Source organism: Chrysemys picta, chromosome 1, assembly GCF_011386835.1.
Source record: "Chrysemys picta bellii isolate R12L10 chromosome 1, ASM1138683v2, whole genome shotgun sequence".
Classification (NCBI taxonomy): domain Eukaryota; kingdom Metazoa; phylum Chordata; order Testudines; family Emydidae; genus Chrysemys; species Chrysemys picta.
In genome coordinates this window covers 311,113,907-311,137,686 of record NC_088791.1, presented here as the reverse complement: position 1 = coordinate 311,137,686, position 23,780 = coordinate 311,113,907, and the positions used below count along the sequence as shown (strand labels likewise).

The 23,780-nt window shown below is 42.0% G+C and overlaps 1 protein-coding gene across 6 annotated transcripts in view; it reads right to left on the bottom strand.

Annotated features, from left to right (window-relative positions):
- ATP8A2 (ATPase phospholipid transporting 8A2) overlaps nt 1-23,780 on the bottom strand; it is a 631,188-nt gene that overhangs the window by 424,175 nt on the left and 183,233 nt on the right. For all 6 annotated transcript variants that reach the window (XM_005286691.4, XM_065581436.1, XM_005286690.4 and 3 more), the window contains 5 exons: nt 19,142-19,211; nt 16,746-16,830; nt 14,728-14,867; nt 10,779-10,917; nt 2,014-2,078 (listed from right to left, as the gene is read on the bottom strand). In XM_005286691.4, the coding sequence (XP_005286748.2) occupies nt 2,014-2,078; nt 10,779-10,917; nt 14,728-14,867; nt 16,746-16,830; nt 19,142-19,211 (499 nt within the window). The remainder of the gene's footprint in view (nt 1-2,013; nt 2,079-10,778; nt 10,918-14,727; nt 14,868-16,745; nt 16,831-19,141; nt 19,212-23,780) is intronic.

The following is a 23,780-nucleotide window of genomic DNA, read 5'->3' as shown; positions in this document are numbered from 1 at the left end:
ATGAGACCATCTCTCTGGCTTTGTCTACCCTGGCAGCATGTAGGACATGGGCGGCGTATAATGGGGAGGATGGGGAGCTGTGGCAGATTACCACACAGGCCTAAGGGGCCCATGCCCAGGGGCCCTGGTCAATTTGGGGGGCCCCCAGAAAAATCTCCCTCTGCAACGGCCCCAGGGATGGGGGGAGCCCTTGCTCCCTGCCAGGGCCGAGGCGGGGGCACAGAGCTTTCCTGGTCTCGGGGCCACAGCTGGGGCAGGAGGGGGGTGGAAAGGAGTGAGGGGGCGGGGCTTCAGGGGGAAGCGGTGGAGTGGGGGTGGAACAGGAGCGAAACCACAGGGGAAGGAGCAGAATAGGGGAGGGGCTCCAGGCTTGGAGCTCCAACACTGCAGCGCCCAGCTGGGAGGGGATGGGGGAAGATGCTCTGGACTCAGAGCTCTGGCCAGGGCCGAGAGCTCTGCCATGGTCCCAGCTGGGGCTGAGAGCTCAACCCCGGCCAGGGCTGAGCTCTCAGCCTCCCGCTTGTGGCCCAGACTGAACTCTCAACCCCCCCTTGCCCTGGCAGGGGCTGTGGAGGGGGCTGAGAGCAGTGGGCATTGGCCAGAAAAGGCACAGCAAGGGGCTAGCCTCCCCAAGGTTAGGATGTAGGATACATGTAGCTATACACCACAATGAAAAACAGGCTCCATCCACCCTGCAGTGTAGCAACGTGCAGCAGTGAAAGGCTTGGGCAGGGGGGAGGCAGCAGGGAAAGACTTTCGCTGCCGGCAGGACATTAAACTGCTAAAAACAGCAGAGTAGACATAGGCTGCACTGCTTCGTTGTGTAGAGAGCCATGCAGGGTACATATCCTAAGGCTCTGACATGTCTTTACTCACCTAAACAGTGCCTCTCCATCTACACTGTTATTCACACTCAAGCTGGGGGGCATGCAGTTTACGTACTCTACACGCCACCATAAGTGTAGACATAGTCTCTATTAGAGATCTGTACATCTCTCCCAGCTGGCTCCTTTTGGAGGTGCTCTCATGAGCTGTGTGGCAATAGCAAGAACCAATGCTGATGTTCAAGCCACACGTGAGCTGTTTTTGGAATTGGCGAGAAAGCACAGGCATCATCATTTCATAAGAAGACAAGATCTGTGGATCACCTCAGCACATAACAAATTATTCGGGTACTACTGGAGGAAAATTCCATTCACTATGCATGGGCCAAGTACTGACGACATGAACAACTACAATGCTCTTTTAATGTTGCTTACATCTCAAAATTATATACACCACACAGTGAATTTACATATGTGTATTTGCCCCGCCTATTTCCAACCATCTTAGATGTTGCCCAAAACATCTAACGTCAGATACAGCTTTAAGAGAACAAGAAACATTTTGATTAACTTGTTTTCCCTTAGCAGGAAGGCTACTCCTAGTGGAATTGAGGTGTGCACAATAAATGTTATTTAAAGCCCAGCCCTGTTCCTACTGATCTGTTGAATCATAGAATCTCAGAAGATTAGGGTTGGAAGGGACCTCAGGAGGTCACCTAGTCCAACCCCCTGCTCAAAGCAGGACCAATCCCAACTAAATCATCCCAGCCAGGGCTTTCTCAAGCCAGGCCCTAAAAACCTCTAAGGATGGAGATTCTACCATCTCCCTAGGTAACCCATTCCAGTGCTTCACCACCCTCCTAGTGAAATAGTTTTTCCTAATATCCAACCTAGATCAATGCAGTCAGTATCTAAGTAAAAAGCAAAACTACTGACATAATGAGCCAATGATCATGATCTCCATGTTTTGATAGTTTAGTGAAATAATTCTACAGCTCTATGATGAAAGACCACAGACACACAGCTTAGTACACCCCAGCCTTTTTTCACATAGCTGAAAGTTGCTGACTGGCAGCTTTCTAAAATGAGCTCTGATTTTAAACTATTCCTGAAGCAGAATGAGGAAATAAAACAAATGCAACCCAAATAAAGGACTGAACCAAGAACTTCCATGGAAAAAATTACTTACATCCAACGAATCTTCATTCACTAGGATGAGAGACATATTCTGAGAAATAAGCCTGCAGGAGTACCCTGTAAAAGATAAAAACAAGGGTTTCCTTGTAAAAATTACAAATATTTTAATTTCACTTTTGATATAGCACCTTTTATTTGAGGAGCTCTAAGGACCAGATTATGATGGTGAACAGTTATTTACAGGAGTAGTCCGTTGTGAGTAACTGATCAGCAATATGAATAATGAATGGAGTGGTTTTTTGTTTGTTTTTGTAAGGGTGGCATAGAGAGACACACATTAACAGCAACGTAAGTCATTTAGTCAGACTACAAGATTTTTCATTGCGCTAGTATATTTTATAGGAGTTATTGAAGACTGACATATGAAAGAATCACTTTAACCAACAACTGAAATGCAGCCTCCTCTTGAGTGGAAAATAGCAGCTGTTTAGCAGCATACGGCTGTAATGCACAACATTTAGGTCAGGAAGTAAAGAAGAATTTTGAAAATTGTGATTATTATTATCAAGGATGTTTCTGCCTGATGCTCTTAATAACTTACGTTAAGTATAATTATGGCCCATGATAATATGGCTTTGCAATAATATTTTGGGCAATATTTTACAATGAATACATTTGTGTTGACTAGATAAGGATTACTTTCTACAAATAAAAGAGGTTGGGGGCCAGCAGTGAGACTGTATGCCTCTGTTGAGAAAATTATGAAGCATAGCTAGTAAAACAGAGTTCACAATAGGAAAGCTGCACAGTCCAGGACTTTCTGTGCTATTCCACCCAAAGAGACTCACTATCAGAGAGAGTAATTAAACCTTTTAGTGGGTAATGACAAACAAAAAACAGACTTCACAAGAAAAAACACATAAGGATTATTTCGGCTCCAGTGTAATTCCAGCCTACTACTTCCATTAAGGGGGGAAAAAAGTCCCACATGCTGAATTTAAGGGGGAAAAATTGGAATTCTTAAATTAGCTCCAGACTGAAGAGCTACATTTTTTATTTTCACTGAAAAAAATGGGATATTACAACTTTAATAATTTCCCTCCATGTCAGACTTATTCTTTCCCCAGGGAACGGCTGCAGCTTTATGCAGTAGACTGTTACAAATTCAGTATAACTAATTCAAAAGGATTTTCTAGTAGTTTTTGATTGGAACAACAGCTGCAACAGTGAGCAGTAATTTTGAAACTGCTGCTCGCTGTTTTATTTTACATCTTTCAAATCAAGCAAGACGCCATTTGACAGCTGGAGCAGGATGAAGAAGTTCTGGAGAAAACGTTAAGCAGTTCTGCTATATGTCTTGGCAATTATGAAGTCAAGAGGGCCCAATCCTGCAACCAGTGAAGTCAATTGAAGTTTCATCATTGAGTTAAATAGGAATAGGATAGGGCTCAGAAACAGGGCACAAAACACAAACCAATCACCATTTTATAAGATTCTTATATATTATGCACAATTTTGGACCTCTAACATCTTAAAATATAACATCAGTGTGTTAAAAGTATAGTAATTTGCACTTAAAGTTGCCAAATGATGTTTATAACTATATATTCTATACAAATGGTTAATATAGTTACTTCTGGCAGTTCTAATATGGCAAATTAAAACTAAAAGTTCAGACACTCCAGTTTGGTAAAATGAGATCAACTTCTGGATCAAAGCTAGGTATAAAATGTCAATCCACACTTGTAAATTGGGGTCTAGATCCTTAATCCAAAAATGTAACTAAGTCCATAAAATGGCTGAGACAGGCACCTCCGGGACTTTTATTTACCTGAAATTAACCATTAAATTAAAGCTAGAAGGGTGCCAGAAGTTATGCACAGTAGTTGTAAACCTTTTTACTTACAAGGGAACTTCAAAATGTAATTTAAAACAAGCTTTACAAACATGATTCAAACTGTACACAAAATGTTACTGCTGAACATTAGACTGACTATAGTGATCATTTAAAGGCACAGTTTTAAAAAGGTATCCCTCTGCATCCCAATATTTGCTTTATTTTGAGCATGTGTACAAATTTCAAAAAGATATGAATTAGTGGGAAACAATGCCAGATAAGATTCAGTCAGTCACAGAACAAGCCTATGTAAATCATATGACTTCACTAATTAACATAGACACTATTCTGAAAGGTCTATACTTACATCTGTTGTTTCATTTTACTAGCTATGGCAAATAAAAAGAGAGTGCTTTTGTGGTTGTTGACTATTGTCCTTTGAGGAGCAAGCTGAGATCAACAAACTGATTTTACAGAAGATTCACACCAGATGCAGTGGTAAATGACTCTTAAAAATATTTAGATATTAAGCCATCCACCCTATTTCTACTAGAAATACTACCACTTCAGAAAATTCTGTTTAATCCATTTTAGTGCCTTTGAATTCTACAGGTACATTGAGACCTTACACAAGTCCAGTAAGCAAACAATAACTATATGAGTCATGCAGACTGCATCTGAAATTTCACTTACACTAACTGAAGCCAATTTTAAAGCTAAATAATGAAAATTACCGAGTGTCTGAAACTTTGCTAAAGTAATGCAAGTTCGGTCACAGAGTTCCAGAATTTTGGCAAAAGGCCACTCAGAAAATTACTAACAGTCTACCTGCAGATCTGTGTACATAATGGCTCATAGGTCACTTTTGTTCAAACAGCTAAAGGCCTTAAAGTCAGAGCTAATTTGAGGATGCTAAGAAAGTATCTGCTTCAACAAGAAAACAGCACATGTTACTAAGATAGGTAATTCCTAAAGGAAAAAAGCTAATGGCTGTTAGTAAAGATTTGTAAACCCGCAAAGAAAGAAAGGCAAGTGTGAGTGGTGCTTTATACAGGCTAACTCTAGCTTTCTTTGAGGACTTTTTGGTAAGGATGATGGTTGCAGACTTTGGCAACAAGATAACACCGGGACTATGTATGTATATATGTGCATGACAGCCTGTCCATTCACAAGACCAGACTGAGTGAAGCTCTGCTTCTCTTCGTCTGATAAGAAGGGCTGAAGGACTTTAGGATTAAGTAGATAGGCTCTTATGTAGTTGCTTGTCCTATATGATATGGTGGCACATCCGTAAGCATGAGAGACAAGTAAACATGTGGGCACAAGTTCCATAAAATAACAGACATTTGCTATGGGATAGAAATCCAAATTAGGAAACTTGGTTCCAATTCCGTTCTGTCTTCCACCGAACTTCCTAAAACTGTTTGGTACTTCAGGATCAGGATTGAGATGCGTGCATTGCTCATCAGCCTTACCAAGAAAATAATTCAAGATCTGGAGAGATGCTGTTCCATTTGTTTCAAACTCATAGGCTGTGTTTTCAAAGAGGCCTCTAAAAATACACCTAAAATATATATTCTTTAAAAATCCATATTTGCAATGCAAACCAGACAGAGAATCAGAAGAACAGCTGCTCCTTTTATTATATTATTACTATTTATTATTTGTATTGTAGTAGCACCTAGGGCTCTACTCTGGACCAGGACCCCACTGGGTTAGGTGCTGTTCAAGCACAATAGGCACGCATGCCTGCTTGCTCAGATAACTGAAGGGTTTTTCATAAGCAAGTTCTTGCACTTGCATACAGTGCAGGCACTTTTTCTAGATGGTCATGGAAAAGCTGGCCTCCTCTACCACGGCACTGGGAATGAGACGGGCTTTTTAAATTTCTTACTAATAACTAGTTGTTTATTTTTGCTGTAGGCTTTCCCTTCTTGTATCTCATTAGAGGGCAGTGCCACATCAGAATAGTCTGTCACAGCATGAAGAGCGGTGAAGTAGAAGCTGGCACCCAGAAAGTTTCTGTAACATCCATTGATGGGTCTCAATGGCATGAAGCAAGACCAACTCTTGCTCCCTCTTATGGGCACGAAGCTGTGAAGCGGTCAATCTACCACAAAAGCACTTTCTTTTTATTTGCCATAGCTAGTAAAATGCAACAACGGATGTCAGTACAGACCTTTCAGAATAGTGTCTATGTTAATTAGTGAAGTCATATGATTTACATAGGCTTGTTCTGTGACTGACTGAATCTTATCTGGCATTGTTTTCCACTAATTCATATCTTTTTGAAATTTGTACACATGCTCAAAATAAAGCAAATATTGGGATGCAGAGGGATACCTTTTTAAAACTGTGCCTTTAAATGATCACTATAGTTAGTCTAACGTTCAGCAGTAACATTTTGTGTACAGTTTGAATCATGTTTGTAAAGCTTGATTATACACCTGTAGGTGAAGACAAGTTTGTCACACAGCACAAAAACTATCATTTTCACATAGATGAAGCTGTAGAGGGCTGAGCTGGATAGGTCCTTCCTGAGGACTGTGTTGGTGCAGTCAGTTTGACTCTGCTGGCATGGTGGCAAGGGCTAAGGAAGAAGTGACTCAAGAGATGTGACATTTTCAACATCAATCTCCAGAGTCATCTGAATTCCAGCCAAAAAGGTCATGTGACCATTTATAGACAGATGGAAAACAACATCCATAGCCCATCCCCCCACCTATTCTGTATTGTCCTTACGGTGGTATTTTAGCGTCTCTGAAAGTTCTCAAGGAAAGGGCCACCACCACTTTCCTGAGGCTCGGTCTACACTAGGAATTTATGTCGGTATAACTACGTCACTCAGGGCTGTGAAAAATCCACACCCTTGAGTGCTGTAGTTATACCAACCTAATCCCTGGTGTAGACAGTGCTATGTCGACGGGAGGGCTTCTCTCGTTGACGTAGCTACCACCTCTTGGGGAGAAGAAGCACCTGTGCCGTCGAGAGAAGCTCTCCCATCAGCATAGATAGGACTTCTTCACTAAGTGCTACAGAAGCACAGCCGCACTGGCATAGCTGCACTGCTGTAAGTGTAGACAAGCCCTTAGAGTATTTACTCCACTATCTAATATGTCTCACTGCAGGACGGTTCTCCTGATATTTCTCCAACATTCTTCTTTCTCTAACTTCATACCATTACTTCAAGTAGTTCCCCTTTGTATCATGCTGAAAAATTCCTCTCCCTCCTTAGTGTACACACTCTGGTAGTCATGACTTAGCCAAGATTCAGAGATTTAGGGTGAAATCCTGGCTTCATTGAAGTCAATGGCAAAATTCCCACTGACTTCAATGGGGCCAGGATTTAACTCATAGTTCCTTTAATCTTTCCTCATATGTCAATCCCTCAGACAATTAATCTTTTTTTTTTTTTTGTGCTCTTCTCTGAACTCTCTCCAGTTTGTCCATATCTTTCTGGAAATAAGATACACAGGACTGAATGATATATTCCACAGAAGTCTTTCCCCAGTAGAAATCAATATGATATTTATATATATACACTACACAGGAAAAACTACAATAAAAGAACATTAAGGTTGAAAAGCCAAGCATTCAGATGTTAAGAAATGCCAGAATAAAGGTTCCCTGTGCAACTTTATTTCAGCCCCAATTGTTCATATGCATTATCAAACAGTCTTCAGTCACATCTCATATTTTCCACAGGACCCCTGCCTCAAGATGGACAGTGCTCACTTAATGAGCAGCTATTTCCCCCCCCACACACACACACACACATTGTTCAATGTGTAGCTCTATCCCTTAGTTACTGCAAACTATTCAAACCCTGCTCTGAAGACAAATGAATTTCCTCATGGGCTTTTCTATGGTGCTCATCATTATAGTATATGAGTGTTTCACAATTTATTTTCGGAACACCTCTGAGACGAGGAGGTATTTATTTGCTCTGTTTTACAGATGGAGAACTGAGGCAGAGAGAGAGATTCAGGTCAAAAGTATTCACTAATTTTGGGTGCGATACCTAGGATCTGATTTTTCAGAGTACTTAGCATCATATAGCACTTTATATGCACAAGCACAGCTCCCGCTGCCTCCAATTGCAGCTCTGTGTTATCAGCACTTCTGCCAATCAGACCCCAGGATCTCAAGTCAGGTACCTAGAAAATGAGAAACACACAATTAGGGTTTGCCTACACAACCCTCAGCAGTGAGCCTATAAGCCTGGGTCAAAAGACTTCCTAAAAATAGTCACCACGCTACAAATAGCTGTGTAGGCATTGCAATTCAGGCTGGAGCTTGGGCTCTGAAGCCTAAAGCGTGAGCCGCAAGTTAAAAGCACTGTTTATACAGCTCTTTTTAGCATGGTCGTGTGAGCCCCGCAAGCCTGAGTCTGTCAACTCAGATTCGGAGGTTTGCTGCCATGGGCTGCTGCCGGCTGTGCAGACATACCCTCATTGACTACTCTGAAAAATTTGGTTTAAGTGACTTGATTAGCATCACATAGGAACTAGAATCCAATGTACCAGGGCAGCATTCAACTGCCTTCTCTTTCTGTAATCCCCTGGCTCATTCACTACACATCTCCCAACTGGTGCAAAAAATTAAGCAATGGCCCGACAACAGACTCCTTCAGTACACAACCGATTCATCCTCAGAGCAGGTCTGTCCTATGCACTGAATGAGGCAGATATTCTGTGGAAGAAATTGTATATGATCATGTAATTGAAGACAGTATCATAATGCATACGCACCTGGGTCTGAATTAAGGTTTCACAGGCAACCTTAATTGTGGTATTTTCTAAGTTTTAAGTGCTTGACTTTGCAACTTTGATAATGTTCTTTTAACGGATTTTTGTGTATACTTTTCTATACTGAAAAAACCAGCTGAAAAAAAAACAAACTTCATCATATGCATCATATTGACACCCACATGGGTCACCAGCAGGGTTGAAACCTTTACAACCATAGCACAGCTCTCTGCCACTTGTGCTAATGGAGTAGGTGACAGCAGAAGTTGTCATTCTCTGTGTGGACAAGCACTAACTAGAGGTGATACACACACACTTTGCAGAGGGTTTCACAGATATTTGCTGCAGCAGAGGAATGGTGAGACTCAGGAACGTTGGGTTGCATTCCAGGCTCTGGAGGGGAGTGAGCTCTAGTGGGCACAGGTTCTCCTACCTGTGCCCCCCAAGCTTGACCCTTTCTGTCACATCCCTTCCAAACTGGCCCTGTCCCAACCTTGTCTTCCCCACTTTAGCTCCTCATCCCAGTCCCAATCTCCCTGATTACCCAGCCCCAGTCTCCATTCCTCAGGTTCCTCATCCCAAACCAAGTCTCCTTTGCCCAGTAAATCCTTGCCTCGCCCCCTGGATTTTAAAATCCGAGTCTTCTTGTACAGCTATTCCCAGTTCCTATCCCCACCCTCTAGCTCCTGAACCCTAGTCTCTTTGCCTAGCCAGTCTCTCCTTCCCTCCCACTTCCTCATCTGCTCTGTCTCTCTTCCCTCCAATCTCCAGATACACTCCAGATCCCCATGTTCCCTATCCCTCCTGACTCCCATTCTCAATCTCCATCCCTAGACTCCTTGTCCAATCTCAGTTCCCCTCTTTCCCATCCAAGCTCCTTGTTGAAGTCTTTGCCCAGCCAATCACAGTTCTTCCCCCTCACCTCAACCACTCAACAGATCAGTTGTTGCTCCTTCTCCCAACTTCTTCCCACAACGCCACTTGTTCCCAGTCCAGTCTCCCATGGCAGGTTCCTTGTCTCGACCTATTTGCCCCCAGAACCAATTCTTGCCCCTTTGCCTTCCAATCAGGCAGCTTCCTCCTCCACACTGCCTGGGCTCAGAAGGGGGGCATTAGGAAAACAAGAGAGCAGCTTCCCACCCTCAGTTCATGTGCCTGCCTGACCCTGGCCCAGCCACAGGTGCTCAAAGCTGCAACTGCAGGTAAAGTCCTGCTTAGCCCTGGGCTGTAGCATGGCCAGTGTGGATGGAATCTTTGGAGAATTAGCTCCAAAGCTCTAGCAAGTCTCTGGACATATGCAAACGGACTTTTCAAAGGCTTAGGGCTGGTCTACACTAGAAACTTACATCAGCATGAATTCAAGAGCTCTGAAGGACCTCAAGAATTAGGTGGCAGACCAACTCTCAAAAACATATGGGAAAGCTCATTAAAACGAGCTATGGTGTCCACCCTTCTCCCATTACTACCCATCTGTGATGGGGTGCACCGACCCCATGCTAGGCTTGAAGGGATTAAAGGACAATACTAGGTCCAGGTAACCCCACCCCTCCACACCTGCAGAGAATGCCCCAACTGGAGAAGGGATCAACTCAGCTCGGAAGGCTGGGGAGGAAGACAGACCTACTGGAAGGGCTCCTGGACAAAAGCACCGGAGAAGTCTGCTGAGAGGAAGAAGACTGTATGTTGAGCGCAGTTGGGGCTGAATATTTACTTATCTTTTCTTTTTACCTTATATTGGACTTTGAGCTGGGGGAGAGAAGCAGATGGTAGGAAGTGACCAAGGGAGAGTAACTCAGGGGGACTCAGGGTCAACAGTGTCTGGCATCCTAATTAGGGCCCTGGGTCAGAGCCCTGTGGAGTGGGAGGCCCCAGGCTCCCCCACCAACTGGCCCCGGTGCAGGAGGGGCTTAAGTCTCATGCCCACTTCATTCCCCATCTGGTAAGAAGAGAGACTGGACTGAAAGACTTTCCCACTGGGAAGTGGCACTAGGTGTCAAGAACTTTTTCATACAAGCTGATTTCCCCCTACTGCTGGAATGCCACTTTCACCTTCAAATATACAAACTAGACTGCACCTTAAACTCTAATTAACATTTTTCATTCAATGGAGGTTACAATGGCTTCTTAGTCACTAACACCAGTTACCTTAACGCACACATTTGCTACATATCTTCATAGTTCTGTATCAGGTGAATTCAAAGCAAAATAAAATATGAAGGTTGCTGTTGCTACCTATGTTGAGAGCTGTTTCCTGTTTGTCCCCTGTCAGGATCCATATCTTGATTTCTGCTTTCATTAGTGTTGCTATAGTTTCTGGAACACCTGCTTGAAGGCGGTCCTCAATGGCTGTAGCTCCAAGAAGCAGTAAATCCTAAAACAAACATAAGAATTTGAGGGGTTGTTTTCTTTAGGCAAATATCAGCTTAGACCACACTTAAAAGGGAATTAATGCCTGCATGCTGCACCTCATCACTAATACAGTGTTTTGACAAGAGATGAAGAAGTTACTCACCGTGTGCAGAAACAATGGTTCTTCAAGATGTGCCTCCCTATGGGTACTCCACTGTAGGTGTGCCTGCATCCTTCTGCTGCTGATCAGAGAACTTCAATAGCAGTGTCCAGTAAGCCCACACATCCGCTGTCTCTCCTCGTGCTGTGCCCGAGGCTAGTCAGTGCGTGTGGACTAACCCCTCTAAGTTCCTTCTCTAGCACGGAGTCATTGACAAGAACTCCAAAGTAGAGGGAAGAGGGTGAGTTGTGGAGGGACACACATCTTGAAGAACCATTGTTACTGCAGAAGGTGAGTAACTTCTTCTTTGAGTAGTATCCCTATGGGTGCTCCACTGTAGGTGACTCCCAAGCAGTATCGTTTCTGGAGGGCCGGGACTTCAGAGTCTGGTCCATTACAGATGGCAGTACTGTGGAGCCAAAGATGGTGGTGGAGTCTCTGGTGATCACATAGTGTTCTGTGAAGGTGTGGGCTGACACACATGTCGCCGCTCTACAGATCTCCGAGATAGGAACATTCTTGAAGAAGGCAATGGATGAGGAAATCAACCTTGTGGAGTGTGTACAAACAGTCTGGAGGGGTCATACTGCAAACTTGGTAACACTGTCTGATGCAAGTTGAGACCCATTTGGAAAGCCTTTGGGCTGATACTGCTGAGCACTTGGATCTTTTCAAAACAAAGAGGAAAAGCTTAGGGGACTTCCTGAAAGCCTTAATCCTGTCCAGGTAGAAGGCCAGGGCTCTCCTGACATCGAGGGTATGCAATATAGCCTCCCTGCTGTCTCGGTGAAGCTTGGGGTAAAAGATTGGAAGGTGAATCAACTGATTCATGTGAAACGGGGAAGTAACCTTAGGGATGAATTCTGGATGTGGCCTAAGAGTAACCTTGTCAGTGAAGAATATATAGGGGGGATGCACCATCAGAGCAGTTCTCTATCCTATTCTCATGCACAAGGAAATCACTATCAGAAAGGCCATTTTCATGGAAAGGTATGTCAGTGAATAGGTGGCCATAGATTCAAAAGGAGGCCTAGTCAAAGCTTTCAGTACCAAGCTTAGGTCCCACGTGGGAGTCAGAAGTCGAGGTTGTGGGAAAAGGTTTATTATACCCTTGAGGAACCTGGATGTGACAGCACTGAGTACCTCTCAACAGGGTGGTGGAAAACTGTTATAGTTGCTAAGTGAACCCTGAGACAGCTTAGAGATAGACCCCATTTCATTAGGGTCAATTCATAGTCTAGGTAGGATATGTGGAAGAGTCACAGATGTTGGGGAGATTTGTTAAGAAGAGCACCAAATCATGTTTGCCAGTAAGTATGTCAAGTCAAGGACTTTCTGCTGTGCAACAGAACCTCTTGTACCTCCCTTAACAGGAGCTTTCTAGATGTTGGACCCAAGCAGAAGCCATGCCTTGAGGTGGAGAATCCCCAAGTCGGGATGTAGGGTACGTCCTCTGTTCTTTGAGAGGAGGTTCAGAATGGCTGGGAGAGGGATTGGTGGGCACGTTGTGAGCTGTGACAAGTAAGGGTACCAGGTCTGCTTTGGCCAAGTAGGAGGAATCAGAATGACGTGGGCTCCGTCTTTATGTTCTGCGGGACCTTCAATAGTAGGGGAAATGAAGGGAAGGTGTTATTATACTGACAGATGAAGAGAAGGGAGTTACCGTACAAGTGGAGAACCAGTGTTGACAGGGCCAATTCAATCAGGGTGGATGTAGTCCACTCCCAATAATTGATGAGGAGGTGTCAATACCAGGAGAGGGAAAGTTGCTTTTTGTAGTGAGCCAGCCACTTCCAGTCCCTATTCAAGCCCAAATTAATGGTGTTAAATTTGCATATGAATTTTGGTTCTGCAGTTTCTCTTTGAAGTCTGTTTTTGAGGTTTTTTTGTTCAAGTATGGCTACTTTTAAATCTTTTAAATCTGTTATAATGCCTGCATCTGTAATTTTCACTCCATGCATCTGAAGAAGTGGGTTCTTTACCCATGAAAGCTTATGCCCAAATAAATCTGTTAGTCTTTAAGGTGCCACCGGACTCCTTGTTGTTTTTGTGGATACAGACTAACAAGGCTACCCCCTGATACTTGACATCAGGCCTGAGAGCCATCTTCATGAAGATGGTCATCTGTCAGAGCTCTCTGTGCTTACGAGATCGTGGAGTGAGTTGTTGGCAAAGACCACACTTTTGCTGGATGTGGCCTTCCCTGAGACAGTGAATGCACTGGGAGTGCTTGTCTGCAATCGGGATCGCCTCTTTGCAAGTAAGGCACTTCTTGAAGCCTGGGAAACCAAGCACACCCCATTGGTGGGGAAGGGTCCCCAGTGGGGGAGAAAAGAGAGGGGAAAAATAAAGTATTTTTTAATTATTATTTTCAAGGGTAAAATAAGAAAGGAGAAAAAAACTAGAACTATAACTAGGAGACTAACTAGCTATAGATATATAAAATAAAGCAATAGTCTTATAATAGCTCTGTCTCTAGCCATGGGCAGTTGAGAAGGAACTGAGGAGGGTTCGCCCGTGCATGCTGACTAGCCTCATAGCGCAGCACGAGGAGAGACAGCACATGTGCAGGCCTAGTGGACACTGCTACCGAAGTTCTCCAATCAGCAGCGCAGGGACACGAGCACACCTACAGTAGAGCACCCTTAGGGTCACTACTCAAAGGAGAAAATACAGTACGGTAATTTTGTGTGTGGTTCTTCTATTTCCTCTGCGTACAATCCACATTTTAGAGGTGTATAATGGAGCCAAATGTTTCTGATCAGAAAAATGGCAACATTTCAAAAGCAATTAATTGAAGTTACACAACTTTAACATTAACCAGTGGATGAACATACATACTGGAGCATTCATTAATCACCATAGCAATATGCTTGAACGGTCACAATCTGTATTTCTTAAGCTCACAAAACAGAAATCACCTAGCGTCACATCATTTAAACTATTTCCCCTCCCATAAAATGTACACACAGCCTGCATACAATCACTCAAGGCTAAAATTATTGCAATTATTTACGGACATAATCACATCATATGTAACACAAATGGAATGAATATTGAACAATCCAAGTATCTGTACTGTATATATATATACCATATTCCTGGAAAGAAAAAGAATGTCTCATACAACTAGTTAGTGCTACAGAGCTTTGCATATTTTTCTGAAATTTTAGGGCCACTGCAGGAAAAGATTTGGCCATGTTACAAAAAATATGGCAGACAAAATGCTGCAGAAGTAAAAGCAGCAAACTCTGCCAAATAAAGCCGCAGTCCTATCTGCCAGTTTTAACCCTGAAAGCATTTAAGTAATTCATCAGCCAAAGGAGAGGAGATTTTTTATACATTTTGTAATCATTTAACTTAGTTATTTGTAACTTTACAGATATTGTACAGGAAAAATTTCAGCAGCATAGACTGAAAAAAGTGTCTTTTGGATTGAAAATTAGAAAAATAAATATGAAAACTGGAGTGGATACAACAGTAGAAAAGTGAGAAAGAGCGAGAGTGTGCATATGTGTGTGTAATATATACATATATTCCAGCAGCTGTATTTATTAATTCAACATGTGATACATTTAGCAAAATAATCCTGCTTGAAGACTATGAAACTATTCACATGCATAAGGTAAGCAGGATTTAGCCCTCAGCAGCATAAACGTCTGCAGTTGTTACCTTTTCAATGATCTCATAGCACTCCTCCATCTTTTGAGTTCTGTCTTTCAAAATTGTGCTGGTTTCATTATAAACATTTAACCACTCTCGATAAGAATTTTCTGACAGGTCTGCATATGCAATGCACAGAGTCCTCAAACCTACAAAACAGAATATAGATGTTGCACACATTAACCTACTGATGGGGAGGATCGCATCATTAAAATCCTTCTATTGAATGAACCAGCTGATGCTAAACACCTGGTCCCCTCACTGGAGTCACTGAAAGTTTTGCACACATAAGTGCAACATCGAGCTCTAGAAAGGCAAGACAATCTCCCAGTAAATTTTGGAAACATTTGGGTTTTTCCACCAACTTCACCCAAATGGGGCAGATTATGAATTTACTGACACTGGCATAAATCTAACCAATTACATTGACTACCCTGGATTTACACCAGTATAACCAAGATCAGTAGCTGGCCTAACATGCACAAACTTCTCCCTAATTTTCAGTAATCTAGTAATACTGGAGCAACAACTGTGTCATCTTTCATCTAATTTTCCATTTGAGGCTGAAAGTGATTTGTTTTAAATGTTAATTACTATAAGTTACACAACCCCAATGAGGTTGGTAAATATGATCATTATTATATTTTAACAGCAGGTATTTCATATATGCAATGCTACTCATCCCAAATTATTGCTCATCGCAATACTTCCTTTCAGAGAAGAGAATGTATTCTCCCCCTCCGTGCATGCATATAACTCATAGCTATATGAATGGGAGTTACACCTACACAATACATAGAGAATAGGCCCCTTGGAGTATGAAAGAGATCGTTTTATTAGACGGCTGATCAAGTTTAACATATATGAGACCATGTCTACACTACAAAATAAGTTAACCTAATGTACACTGGCATACAGCTATTGCAATTATTAAATTGCTTGTGTGTGTGTGCACACGTGGCACCTTGTGTCAGCACGTGGCACCTTGTATTGATTGTACTGTCGGTGTGGGGCATTGTGGCATGGCTCCTGAAAGCCAGCAACAGTTGATGTAAGCGTCAACCTAATTATAGAAACTGTGACTCTACGCTGCTCAGGGAGGTGGTGTTACTGAATTGGCATAGAGAAGCACTTATGTCAGCGGGAACCAAATTTAAATGAAGACTCTTCCACAGCTAGGTCAACACAAGGCATCTTACATCAACCTAACTGTGTATTGTAGATCAGGCCTAAGTAATGATTTTTATTCTGGCATGGGTCAGTCAGCAAAAGGAGGAAGCATGCCATATAAAATAGAAAGGCTTTATTATTTGGGGTTAGGGGAGTTCAAAGAACAAACTGGAAAAAATAGGACTTAGGAAAAAATAACCATCAATTCATGTTTTTACAGTAATAAAGTAAAAGGTATATAAAATGAACAAAGCCCATATCCCTTTTAGCGCTTCCTTGTGAATGAATGTGTCATGGATTTGTTACCAGTAAAATAAAAAGTTGGCATGTTTGATTTTAGATTGTAAGCTCCTAGGGGCAGTGCCAGTGAGCCAGATTCAGACATGAATCTACATGAGTTGAAGTTGTAATGCACATCTTTTTCCCGGCTCTTTCAGCTTGTATGTTACACTAGTTTAGACACTTAGGGCCTAATTCTCATCTCTTCTGATTTTACACTGCTATAATTCCATTGATTTCAGTGTAGTTACTCCTGATTTACACGTGTAAAAGTGAGATCAGAATCAAGTCCCTACTCTCCCTTATTCTTATGCAGGACTCAGTACTGCTCCCACTGAAATCAGTTTCACTATGATTTCAACAGAAGCAGGATCAGCTTGTAAACTCCTTTTTTAGACTTACACATGGGTAAGTGAGTTTACCTTACATATACGACACATCACCCTATGAATTTGTCTCTGTGTCTTTATTTTTGTCTTGTTCAGCACTGAACAATTTGTTGGCATTTAAAAATTAATACATAAAGTACTAATAATAATTCAAAAAATTGATTCATACTTGCATGTTGTTTCACTTACCTTCTGTGGCAAAGTATTCAAGATGCAATAGTGTTTGCTCCATATACTGGGAATCTTTTGAAAGTCTCTCAAAAATAACATTATCCTGTCAAAACCAAATTAAATATAAAGAGTAAATTCACATGTAAACTCTTCACTCCTGTACCTATAATGCACAAGTGTTCAACCCCTCTATATCTAACTGATGTGAGGTGCCTAAAGTGGACTTGATAATATCTGAAAATGAAAATACATACCATAATGAATTTTGGTTTACCTATGAAATGGATCTAGCTGCTTAGAAAACCAAAGCTGGAATGTTACAGTTTCTACCACCATATATGAACTCCAAGCAGAAGTGAAAAGGGGTGGGATACTGTAATTGCTTTGCAAATACAAAAACACACATTGTTTCTTTAGATTTTTCTTCCCTTACCCCAAACTTGTTACACTGTTATTTAAATTTAGAATACAGTGACAGCAAAGATGGAATGCTCCATTTTGAATTACTGAAGTGAGACTGGGTTTTCCAAGAACAGAAGAGTCCTGAACAATAAAAAACACAGTTCCAACACAGATCCATACTTAAGAGTTTATCTTGTAATTCTTACTCAGGCAAAACTCCCATTTATGTCAACAACAGTTCTGCCTAATTAAGAAGTCAGAACAATAAGCAACATAGGTTGGATTCCGTTGCTGAGAATTGCCTTAGAAGCACCATCCACCACTGCCTGTGGTTATTTCTGGGACTGATAAAGGTCTAGGGTGGAGGGGAAATGAAGAGAGAAAAGTTGCCTGAGAAATCAGGAACAGAAAAAAGGTGTAAAAGACATAAAAGAAAAGGAACTTCATTTTTAATATCTAGATGAACTTCAAATATAGCTGTACATAAATAATTTATAATATCACTTTCATTATTTTATGAGACAAAGACAGGAATATATTCAGGGTTCTGCCCAATAAATGCAAACTCACTTTCAAAAGTTATGGCAACTATTTTTCTTAAAACAAAACAAGTTGATTTTTGGTGTCATTCTTGCCTCCCCTGATCTTGCGATTGTTGCGGCCCCTTTGCTGCTGCTAGAGGGTATTCTCCTGTTCCCACTGAAGTCAAGGCAAAACTTCCACTAACATCTATGGAGCAGGATCAGACCCACAATATCTCTCCTCTTTCTTCTTCCCAATGCTAGTTCTGTGATGGGTAACAGCTGTAACATTCAGCAACACAAAACTGACAGAAAGAGGAAGAAGGAGCACAGCAGTGTGAAAATGCAGATGTCAGACATGGTCAGTTCTGTTGGGTCCAGATTTGTGTGTGACTTTCAAAAGTTTTAAGCAATGTATAATTACAGTGGCCTTGATTCACCTCTGTTATTCCACTTTCGTGTTGGCATAACTCCACTGAAATCAGTGGAGCTACGCTGGAGTATAGTAGAGATACATCCAGCCCTGTATTTCAAATGATTTTTTAAAAGTGTGTTTAAAAAAGCACACACACTGTAGTAAATTAGAGCCTTACGGTAAAACGTCACAGAAGTAGCACTGTTAAAATAACAGAGATTTAATTCCACATGATAAAACTGAGCCACCCTCCATCACTTTCCACTGAATTTAAAGCCATACCCTGCTGAGGTTGTTGATGCCTCTCATTTTTTACAGTCGTTTCATTTTGATACATTATCCCTCCTGTTGGTGAAAGTAGAAGCACAGCATATTATGAGCAGGGACAACTAGCAGCAGCAGCAGTTCATGAGACAGGCAGGGCTAAATGCTTGAGAACAGACTCCAGTTTTGAAGGTTCAGACCACAGTGTTTAGATGTCTAAGTTCCTGACTGTACCTGCACATCAGGGGAGACATCCTGCCTGCACTGAAGTCAATGGCAAGACTCCCATTGACTTTAACGCAGGCAGGATTTCACTTCAGGCACTGAGGGTACATCTACACTACAGGGGGGAGTCGATTTAAGATACGCAAATTCAGCTACGTGAATAGCGTAGCTGAATTCGACGTATCGCAGCCGACTTACCCCGCTGTGAGGACGGCGGCAAAATCGACCTCCGCGGCTTCCTGTCGACGGCGCTTACTCCCACCTCCGCTGGTGGAGTAAGAGCGTCGATTCGGGGATCGATTGTCGCATCCCAACGGGACGCGATAAATCGATCCCCGAGAGGTCGATTTCTACCCGCCGATTCAGGCGGGTAGTGTAGACCTAGCCTGAGAGTCCTAAATACTATGTGTGCCTGCGAACAAAATCAGAGAATAGGTTAAGGTTCCTTAAAAATTTGGCCCCTAATATGTGCAGCTAACAGATATTCATTAAAAGGGACAACATTTCAACATTCTAAAAACCATGTGACTGCTGCAGCAGCTCGCAGTATTGCCACTATTCTCTGTTAGTAGTAGCGGATTACTTACAGCCCCTTTGCAGTACAGACGTAGTCGCCCCGTTGGAGTTCGAACTATTACAGACATTCTCTTTCTGTTACTATGAGAAAACAAACAGTCATTTTGAATTATTTTAATAATAATATAATATATGGAGATATACTGATCTCATAGAACTGGAAGGGGCCTTGAGTCCAGTCCCCTGCTTTCACTAGCAGGACCAAGTACCGTCCCTAATAGTTTTTTTTACCCCCCTCCCCATCCCTAAATGGCCCCCCTCAAGGATTGAACTCACAACCATGGGTTTAGCAGGCCAATGCTCAAACCACTGAGCTATCCCTCCCCACAATTTTCTAATCAGATCTATGGTTCTAGGAGTAAAAGCACAGTCTGATCCACAAGTTTTCTTCCATACGCTTGGCACATTATAAACCAGGTCATACAAAAACACTCGTAAATGTACAATACATAACAATCTTACACATGCCATTTCCATCTTCCGATCCTATGCTTCTTTAATCAATATGAACATAAATGGCCTGATTTATAGTAGTTTATGGCATACAGATGCACACCCACATTTGCATTCCTAATGTACACGGGCAATTACTGGGACTGCCTAAACTAATCTGGTATTTCTGAAGTTGGTAATCTGCATGCACAGATATTGGCTCATGCAATTAATGTAATTACACACACACAAATTAGGCATGAATTGCCAGTCAGAGTTTCTATGCCTAAAACTTTTGAAAATCATGCCCCAAATAATTTACCATAACTTTTCAAAAACAAAGATAAACTCACTGAACACTCCAGTTCAAAAATACAACTGATTATCATATAGAAACGTGTATTTTGTTGAACCGGATACCTTGCTCCCAGTGCTGACACACTTCAAGATTGCCAGGGTAGAGTGCTCATCCTCTGAGAAAGAGGGAATGCTTTGCACTGCTTAACTTAAGAGAATTTTTTCACTTGACCAGAGCTCAAAGAGCCGGTATTACCACTCCTCTAGATCTTTCTTAAGGAATAAAACTAATGGGCTCCCATCAGGGTCCCACCTAATACAGAAGGATGGTGGCTAAGAAGTGTGTCCTGGAAGTTCAAGGAGGGAGAAGATTTTGTGGAGTGTTGTGTCCAGTTCTGAGTTCCACATTTCAGGAAAGATGTTGGCAAATTGGAGAGAGTCCAGAGAACAGCAACAAAAATGATTAAAGGTCTAGAAAACATGACCTATGAGGAAAGATTGAAAAAATTGGGTTTGTTTAGTCTGGAAAAGAGAAGACTGAGAGGGGCATGATAGCAGTTTTCAAGTACATAAAAGGTTGTTACAAGGAGGAGGGAGAAAAAATGTTTTTCTTAAGTCTGAGGATACAACAAGAAGCAATGGGCTTAAATTGCAGCAAGGGAGGTTTAGGTTGGACATTAGGAAAAACTTCCTAACTGTCAGAGTGGTTAAGCACTGGAATAAATTTCTAAGGAAGTTGTGGAATCTCCATCTGTCATAACTATAAAGGGAAGGGTAACAGCTCTCCTGGGTACAGTACTATAAAATCCCTCCTGGCCACAGACTCCAAAATCCTTTTACCTGTAAAGGATTAAGAAGCTCAGGTAACCTGGCTGACACCTGACCCAAAGGACCAATAAGGGGACAAGATACTTTCAAATCTTGGGGGGGGGAGGAGGCTTTTGTTTGTGCTCTTTGTTTGGGAAGTTGTTCGCTCTTGGGACTAAGAGGGACTAGACATCAATCCAGGCTCTCCACATCTTTCTGAACAAGTCTCTCATATTTCAAACTTGTAAGTAAACAGCCAGGCAAGGCGTGTTAGTTTACCTTTGTTTTCTCAACTTGTAAATGTACCTTTTACTAGGGTGTTTACCTCTGTTTGCTGTAACTTTGAACCTAAGGCTAGAGGGGGGGGTCCTCTGGGCTCTTTAAGTTTGATTACCCTGTAAATTTTCCATCCTGATTTTACAGAGATGCTTTTTACCTTTTCTTTCATTAAAAGCCTTCTTTTTAAGAACCTGATTGATTTTCCTTGTTTTTAGATCCAAGGGGGTTGGATCTTGATCCACCAGGAGTTGGTGGAAGGGAGGAGGGGGAATGGTTAATTTCTCCTTGTTTTAAGATCCAAGGGGTTTGGATCTGTATTCACCAGGGAATTGGTGAAGAGTCTCTCAAGGCTACCCAGGGAAGGGAATTAGCATCGAGAGTGGTGGCAGCGGACCAGATCTAAGCTGGTAGTTAAGCTTAGAAGTTTCATGCAGGCCCCCACATTTGTACCCTAAAGTTCAAAGTGGGGAAGCAGCCTTGACACCATCATTGGAGATTTTTAAGTGCAGGTTAGGCAAACACCTGTCAGGGATGGTCTAGATAATACTTAGTCCTGCCATGAGTGCAGGGAACTGGACTAGATGATCTCTCAAGGTCCCTTCCAGTCTTATGATTTTATGTCTGTGTGTGTGTGTGTGTGTGTGTGTGTAACAAGGCTGGAGGTAATATCACTGTTGTATATGGAAGGCAATACCTTTAACTCTGGACAGCAAAAGATACTAGAAAAACATCAACAGTTTGGAGGGAATTCAGAGAAGAGCAACAAAAATTATTTTAAAGATTTACTTGCAAAAAAAGAATAAAAGCGTATGAGGAAAGAGTTAAATTACCATGGATATGCTAACACTCTATCTTATGCATTTTTGACCCCAAGAAGAATTGGTAGAATTGTTTAAGCAGGTATAACTAGGAGTAATGGGATAAAAATGAAAAAAAAATTAGGCTGAATGTTAGGAAAACTACGTTTGGGGTATATTAGATGGCAGAACAGTCTCCCATAGGAAGTGGTGGTAATCACTTGAATCATTTCTAACTGGACACTCAAGAATATACTGTAGGGAACAATCCTGCGCTGGCAGGGGTATCAATTAGATGACTTAATGGGTGTTTTTCACTTCTAAGTTTTATGTATGTTATTAAGGGACCTAGGCACTGTTCCCACAGATGAAGCAAGAGGGCTGATTTCATGAACCCTGGCAACATGCCAATAAAAAGAATACTATCAGCACACTATAAACTATGCAAACAAACCTCCTGCTTTAGGAGAAATTATTCAACAAATGAAAGCAGGGTTCTTCAAAACATACAAAGGGGTGAACAATGGGGACTTTCATGTTCCTCTTAATTTTGCCTTACTAGTAAATTGCATTTTGTGAGTTTCCCCCCAATTTCTAAAACATGGATTGGTTCATCTGACATGCTACGAAGCGAGGCAGAATCTCTCACCACATGGAGTTTTGTGCCTTTTACCGGTAGCAATCTGTGCACTAAAGATTCAGAAAAAATTTCCTAGCAAATAATTAGCTTTATTCTTACATTCAAAACAAAACAAACTACATAAAAAGAACAGTAGGATTTCACAGTAGAGCATACACAAGTCAGGAAATGTCAAAGTTAAGATTGGTCACACAACCTTAACTCTCTCTGCAACTTTAACTCTGCCCCTTGTGCACACACATTCAGTACCGAGTTTGAGTCTCCACTTCTCTATAAGACTTTTACATCAGTCTAAACCCAATGAAATCAAACAAGTTAGACTGGCATAAAACAGAGCGTAGAATTGGATCCTGTGAATGAAGCAGGAGTACATAACAAATAGGGCCCTACCAAATTCACAGTCCATTTTGGTCAACTTCACAGTCATAGGATTTAAAAAAATCATAAATTTCATGATTTCAGCTATTTAAATTTAAAATTTCACAGTATTGTAATTGTAGGGGTCCTGACCCAAAAATGAGTTGGGAGGAGGGGAGGTCACGGTATTGCTGCCCTTACTTCTGTGCTGCTGCTAGTGGCGGCGCTGCCTTCAGAGCTGGGCAGATGGAGAGCGGCGGCTGCTGGCCAGGAGCCCAGCTCTGAAGGCAGAGTTGCTGCCAGCAGCAGCACAGAAGTAAGGATGGCATGGTCTGGTATTGCCATACTTCTGCACTGCTGCCTGCAGAGCTGGGCCCTCAGTCAGCAGCTGCCACTGTTTGGCTGCCCAGCTCTGAAGGTATCAGCACAGAAGTAAGGGTAGCAATACCGCGACCCCCCTAAAATAATCTTGCGATCCCCCTGCAACTCCCTTTTGGGTCAGGACCCCCAATTTGAGAAACGCTGGTCTCCCCTGTGAAATCATTATAGTACACAAAAGACCAGATTTCTCAAGAGGAGACCAGATTTCACGGTCCATGACATATTTTTCATAGCCATGAATTTAGTAGGCCCCTAATAATGAATGAGACATGGCTTAGTTCAGAGCCTCAGTTTGGTTGAAATTCTGAGGATATTTTGGAAATAACAGAATGCAATGGTAGAATTAAAGTATATTGTAAATATACAGGCACAAGGGGACACAGTAAAGACTTTTTGAGCAATCTTAGAATTGGCATGTCCTGACTTTTCGGTACTTCACTTTACAACCTTTTTAAAACAAACCAAAAAACAAACCAAAAAAAACCCAGTTTTTTATAGAACTTTGGTTCCTTCTGTGCGCACCTTCAGTCACCATATAGAATGAAGCAGGACTCCTGGTAAGTCCGATAAGATAAAGTACATGGGAGAGCATTTGTCTTCCTTGTCTTTTGGACTGAACTTTCTCCTGACAGGCTCTGCCCTGTTGAGTCTCCTACTCAT